Here is a 7,053-nt window from a genome sequence, read left to right as displayed (position 1 = left end):
ATTTTTCCGGTCCTAAAATGAGCAACATCCTACTGTAGTACTCCGGCTGTTGAATGCGCAAAATTGCTTCAATAATTTCTTTCTCGGTCATGGGAGCCCTAACCTTTGCAACCTCTCTTCTCCAATGATAGGCATACTCGCGATAGATTTCACTAGAATTATGTTCGATTCTCTACAAAGAGTATCGATCAGGAATGAGCTCTACATTGTAACCAAACCTTTCAATGAAGTCTTTGGCCAAAGTGTTCCAACTTGGCCATTGCTTGATTTCTTTAGAAATAAACCATTCTAATGCTTCTCCTTTTAGACTTAGACTAAAGAGTCACATCAACAAAGTCTCATCTTTCCCAACTCCAATGAGTTTATCACAATAATCCGTCAAATGATTCAAAGGATTCTCAACTCTACTAAATGTATCAAACTTTGGTACTTGAAAACCTTCTGGAAGCTCCAAATGTGGATGGCGACACAAATCTTCATAATTAAGTCCTACCGTGTCTGAAGTGTATTGCACGTCCTTCACTACATTCATAACTTCCTCTCTAATGCTTTTCTCAACCTTTCCATTTATGACCTTCCACTCCTTCTCATTATTTTCATAATGATTGGCTTCAAAATGTGTAGCAGATGAAGGGTGTGACTCTAACGATATTGGAAGATGAAATGCAGTTTCTTGAGGTATGAGTTGAGTAGTAGGTGGTTTTTTGGGTAATTTGAGTAAGAATTTGATGACTGAGAGGAAAATTTTGGAGAATTTTGGTATCTGAATATTGAGAAGTAGGTGACTTTTGGAGTGAGGAGCTAGCATGATGTGGGTTACGGGTGGTTAAGTCAATGATGGAAGGTTTTGGAATTGTAGAAGTGGTTGAATAGTTTGGGAAATGTTCGGACGTTGGATCTGAATTAGGAAAATGGAGTGGAGGCCTCTCGTTGTCTAGAGCAGGAGTGTTGGCCATAATAGCTAGATTTGTCAAATCTCGGGTTTTATCCATTTCTGCCCTTATTTCAGCAATCTCTTGGAATAACTGTACAATCAACTTGTTTTGTTCAGCAATGATAGGTCATTCACAATAACTTCATTTAAATCAGTATTCTCAACATTTTCAACCATTTTTGCCTTTCCTTTTGACGAAAATTGGTCGGAGAAGGAATCTTTGGGGTCTTTGGACCTCTTGAAGTAAGGACGTTCAATCGTTTTCTAAACACAAATCAGTTTTGAGTACCTAGCAAAGAAAAATAACTCAAAAGCAAATGTGTTAGCTTGTGTAGATGTTGAATAATACAAAATATCACACACAATTTTGTAAACACATAAAAATTATTTCACTTGAAGATAAACTAGCCCACTCATATAGAAAGATGACTTAATAGAAAGACATTTGTCTATTGATTTAGGATAAATGAATAAGAATTGTCGACTTGAGTCGGGACAAAGTTGATTGTATCTTTCATTGTTGTACTTTTGTTTTTTTATTGAGATGTAACTCTAATTTCTTTGTAAGAGTTGAAAAAGATAAAATTTATCAAAATAGGGACCGAACCTTGAAAGGCTGCCTACATATCTCACAAAAGAGAATTCAGGACCTACGTAGTTCAACCCTCTTGAACCTTTTTGATTTGAAAATAACGAATCTCTTTTGATATGAGAGACTAATATTTGAAAAATGAAGTTTGATTTTTTTTTCTTGGGAAACTAAAGACTCAAAGAGTATTTGGACGTACTTGTGATAGTGACTTGATATTTGTGCTTAGGGTTTCTAAAAAATTTCGAACGAGAGTGAGCTAGAATATCTCCAAATAAAGCAACATATTCACATAAGCAGTTATGTCACGACCCAATTTCTCGAGCCATGAAGGCACCTACTATAACCCAAACTTCACCTCAAATCCGGTCCCCAAATCAGATTCCAAGCTCACCAATGCGTTGCCCTCGAAAAAACTCACAACTTAGCCTTTTGAATCGCCCAATTTGGAGTTGTATAGCTCAAGATATCAAGATTTCAAAGTAAGACACAAAGCTGAAAGTTGGGTTTTTATAAGGACGAATCTGGTCATTAAAAACCCAATTTCTGGTCGTTAAAACCCCAATTTCTGGTCGTTAAAAAGGTTGCACCAGATTCAGCTTTGCCTACTTTCTTTAAAGTCTCCGACGGGTGCTCGGAATCCGTTCGGAACCTGATAAAAATAAAATAGATATGCTACCCTACCAAAGTCAACATTTCGGACTCAAAGGCGCAGTCGAAATTTTCATCAGAGGTCATCTCGATAAAATGTGGGTCCCACTTTTGTTGGCCATTTAAAGTCAAAAACCACAAAAGGGCTCGGAAAAATATCAAAAACCTCAAAACCCGAAAGAAGGGTCAAACTAGACCAAACTCGACATTCCGGAGCTAACCGCGCTGACGGAATTCTCATCCGAGCGCGTTTACTCAGAATGTTGACTAAAGTCAAACTTAGCCTTTAAACTTAAAGTTAAAACGCCTAATCCCACCAACTCACACTGAAAACTTTGGGAGTCATGTCGACAATGCTACTAGACTAAAATGACCCTTCCAGAACTGATGGAATCGTCAGAATTGAATTCTGATGTCATCTTCTTGAACTTTTGATCGAAAATGATCGTTCAAGGTTCATAAGCTTCAAAAATACTAAAGCTCACACAATAACAAAACGAATGACCAGGTGACCGATCTGTCAGTCCCAGCAAGTTATAAATGACTTGGAATAGCTATAGAAACGCTCTAAACGATGCACAGAAGATAAAACACTAAAAATGACAAGAAGGGTTACAATATCCACTACTAAAAAGAACTTTCGTCTGCGAAAGTAAGGGTCAAGAAGTACCTGAAGGCTCAAACAAGCCGGGAAACTGCTCTCGCATTTCCTGCTCGGTCTCCCAGGTAGCCTCCTTGAGTGAACGATGCCTCCAACGGACCTTAACAATAGGAATGGCTCTAGGCGCAATTTCCTCACATCTCTGGCTAGGATGGCAACTGGCTCTTCTACAAATGTCAAATGATCATCCAACTCAATTGCATCATACTAGAGCACATGGGACTCATCAGGAATATATCGGCGTAGCATCGAGACATGGAAAACTGGATGGATGGATGAAAATGCTGGAGGTAGGTCCAACTCATAAGCAACCTCCCCAACTGTCCGAAGTATCTCAAAAGGCCCAATATACCTGGGGCTAAGCTTACCCCATCTCCCAAATCTCATCACACCCTTCATGGGAGACACACGGAGAAATACCCGATCACCAACAGAGAATCTCAAAGGTCGACGCCTCCGTTCTCATAACTCTGGTGCCTACTCTGAGCTGTCCTGAGTCTATCCTGAATCACTCTCACCTGCTCCAAAGCCTCCTGAATCAAATCTGTACCTCGCGGCCTAGGCTCTGTAGACTCGAACCAGCCCACTGGAGTGCGACAACGCCTACCATACAAGGCCTCAAACGGGGCCATTTGAATGCTAGAATGGTAGCTGTTGTTATATGCAAATTCCGCCAAACGCAAGCACTAGTCCCATTGACCACCAAACTCCAAAACACAAGCCCGTAGCATGTCCTCAAGGACCTGAATAGTGCACTCTGACTGACCATCAGTCTGCGGGTGGAAAGTTGTGCTCAGGTCAACCCGGGTGCCCAACTCATCCTGAAAGGTCCTCCAAAAGCTAGATGTGAACTGAGAACCCCGATCTGATATAATAGAAATTGGCACCCCATGAAGTCGAACCACCTCCCGAATGTAGATACGAGCCAACCTCTCGGCACTAAATGAAGATTGAACAGGAAGGAAATGTGCTGACTTGGTCAATCGATCAACGATGACCCAATACTATCAACTCCTCTAAAAGTCCTCGGTAGACCAGCCACAAAATCCATAGTAATGCGGTCCCACTTCCATTCCGGAATGGGTAATCCCTGAAATTCACCACCAGGCCTCAAATGCTCAGCCTTTACCTGCTGGCAGCACAAGCAACAAGAAACAAAGTCAGCAATATCTCGTCTCATGCCTCTCCACCAGTAATGTTGTCTCAAATCACGATACATCTTCGTTGTACCCAGATGGATAGAATATCTAGACTCATGAGCCTCCGAAAGTATCAACTGTATCAAATCTCCAACTCTCGGGACACAAATGCGACCAGCGAATCTCAACACTCCATCAGGATCTAAGGTAGCCTGATCACCATTACCCGCTAACACTCGGTCTCTAAGGGACCCCAGGGCCTTATCCTCAAACTGACAACCACGGATCCTATCATACAAAGAAGACTGAACTCCCATATAAGCCAAGACGCGTCTAGAATCTGAGATATCTAATCGAACCATGCTATTGGCTAAAAACTGAATGTCCAAAGCCAAGGGTCTTTCACCTGCAGATAATAATGCTAGACTACCCATACTCACCGCCTTTCAGCTCAAGGCGTCTGCTACCACGTTCGCCTTGCCCGGATGATATAGAATGGAGAGATCATAATCCTTCAGGAGCTCAATCCAACGACACTGCCTCGAATTAAGGTCCCTCTAGCTCAAGATGTACTGAAGACTCTTGTGGTCGGTATAGATCTCACATCAAACTCCATACAAGTAGTGCCTCCAAATCTTAAGCGCAAAAACTACCGCTGCCAACTCCAAGTCATGGGTGGGGTAGTTGCGCTCATGGACCTTGAGTTGTCTCGACGCATACGCAATAACCCGGCCCTGCTGCATCAATACACAACCCACACCAACACCAGATGCATCACAATAAATCGTGAAACCCTCACCCTCAATCGGAAGAGTCAATATAGGAGCGCTAGTAAGCAACTCCTTAAGCTTCAGAAAGCTCATCTCACACTCCTCCGACCACACAAAGGGAATATCCTGGTGAGTCAACCGAGTCAAAGGAGCTGCAATAGTAGAAAAACCCTCAACAAAACGCATGTAGTAACTCGCTAACCCGACAAAGCTACGAACCTCAGTAACAGAAGTGGGTCTGTCCCAATCACGAATAGCTTCAATCTTCGTCGGATCTACCTTAATACTCTCCTTGGACACCACGTGCCCCAAGAATGATACAGATGCAAGCCAAAATTCGCACTTTGAGAACTTGGCATAAAGCTGCTGATCTCTCAAAGTCTGGAGCACTATCCTCAAATGTTGCTCATGCTCACTCCGGCTCCGCGAGTATACCAATATGTCATCAATGAAGATGATAACAAATGAACCAAGGTATGGCCTGAACACACGTGTCATCAAGTCCATAAAGGCGGCTAAGGCATTAGTCAACCCAAAAGACATCACAAGGAACTCATAATAGTCGTAACGAGTCCTAAATGCAGTCTTAGGGATGTCTGCTGCTCTAATCCTCAGCTGATGGTACCCAGACCTCAAATAAATCTTAGAAAATACGACGGCACCCTGAAGCTGATCAAACAAATCATCTATACGAGGCATAGGGTAACGGTTCTTCACCGTCACCTTGTTCAGCTGTCTGTAGTCAATGCACATCCTCAAAGTCCCATCCTTCTTTTTCACAAACAGAACAGAGCACCCCAAGGCGACACACTCGGACGAATGAACCCCTTTTCTAAGAGGTCCTTTAACTGAACACTGAGCTCTCTAAGCTCTGCAGGAGCCATCCAATAAGGCGGAATAGAAATAGGACGAGTGCTGGGCTCCAAATCTATAGCAAAATCAATGTCACGCTCTGGGGGTAGGCTAGGTAGATCTGTAGGGAACACATCTGCATACTCTCTAACCACAGGAACTGAGTCAACTGAAGGGCCCTCCCTACTCACATCTCTGATGTGGGCCAAATACGCTAAACACCCAGAAGCAACCAACCGCCTAGCTCGAATAAAAGAGATTATCCCCGTCGGTGTGTGACTATAAGCAGCCTGCCACAATACCGGGGGAACACCAGGCATGGATAAGGTAACAGTCTTGGCATAGCAATCCAAGACCACATGATATGGGGATAACCAGTCCATGCCCAAAATCACATCAAAATCAATCATATCTAGCATAATAAGATCAGCTCTAGTATCATAACCCTGGATAGTCACTAAGCAAGATCGCAATACTTGATCCACTACTAAGAACTCACCTATCGAGGTCGAAACATGAACCGGCTCTGCCACAGACTCGGACCTCATACCCAATCGGGGAGCAAAATAAATAGATACATACGAGAATGTGGACCCTGGATCAAATAATACTGTAGCAGGCTGATGGCACAAGAAGAGCGTACCTGAGATGACATCGTCAGATGCCTCAGCCGCCGCCCTTGTCGGGGCAGCATAGAAATGGCCCTGAGCACCTCTACCTGGTGCACCCGGTCTACCACCTGACCTACCTCCCCGAGCTCCACCCCTGGTACCCTGTCGACTCTCTTGACGGTCCTGAATCTGACCACCTCCTCTAGCCGAAGAAGACACGGCTGAAACTGGTTTAGAAGTAGGTGGAGCTGGTACAATCGCCCCCCGACCTCGTCGGGGGCATTCTCTAGACCAATGGTCAAGAGCACCACAATCATAACACCCTGAAGCTGAACGCCCTGTAGTAACCCGACCGCGGCATGAAGGAAAAGAATCTGATCCCCTCGAATTCTGGCCTGTACTAGGACCACTCTGCTGATATTGGCCTCCCTCAGAAACAGGTAATGCCGCCTAAACAGGCCGACTGGTCTGACCTTGCTGGAACCTCTGACGTGGCCTATCATATGAGTCCCTCCCCCTAGTCTGCGACTCGCTATAGCTGCCCTGGTAGCGTGCCCTCTTATCGCTGCTCCCTTGAGCCTCACGATGAATATGCTCCATGGATCGGGCATGATCGACCACATCAAGAAAAGAACGGCCAGCTGAAACCATATGCTCTGTGTCAACCCTCAAACGGTATCGCAACCCACGTACAAAACAACGAACTCTCTCTCCCTCTATGGGCAGGATCATAGTAGCATGGCGAGACAACTCATGGAACCTCGCCTCATACTCTGAAACGGTCATAGATCCCTGCTCCAATCTTGAGAACTGATCACGAAGCCTATCTCTAACGCTCCGTGGCAT

General features: G+C 44.1%; 1 protein-coding gene across 1 annotated transcript; it reads right to left on the bottom strand.

The window, feature by feature from the left end:
- Positions 1 to 5,520: 5,520 nt before the first annotated feature.
- Positions 5,521 to 7,053, bottom strand: LOC104649296 (uncharacterized). The gene is made up of 2 exons (XM_019215560.1): positions 6,681 to 7,053; positions 5,521 to 6,545 (listed from the first exon to the last, which is right to left on the bottom strand). Exons 1-2 carry the CDS (start codon positions 7,051 to 7,053, stop codon positions 5,521 to 5,523), a joined length of 1,398 nt encoding a protein of 465 aa, XP_019071105.1.

Source organism: Solanum lycopersicum, chromosome 9 (assembly GCF_036512215.1).
Source record: "Solanum lycopersicum chromosome 9, SLM_r2.1".
In the NCBI taxonomy this organism is placed as follows: Eukaryota; Viridiplantae; Streptophyta; class Magnoliopsida; order Solanales; family Solanaceae; genus Solanum; species Solanum lycopersicum.
Note: the sequence above shows the minus strand (reverse complement) of the source record. Positions and strands in the feature narration are given on the sequence as shown.

Coding starts and splice junctions, on each gene's coding strand:
- LOC104649296 (XM_019215560.1), bottom strand. CDS start 7,053: ATGCCACGGAGCGTTAGAGATAGGCTTCGTGATCAGTTCTCAAGATTG. Junction 6,546..6,680: donor ACGTCAGAGGTTCCAGCAAG/GTCAGACCAGTC, acceptor GGGTTACTACAG/GGCGTTCAGCTTCAGGGTGT.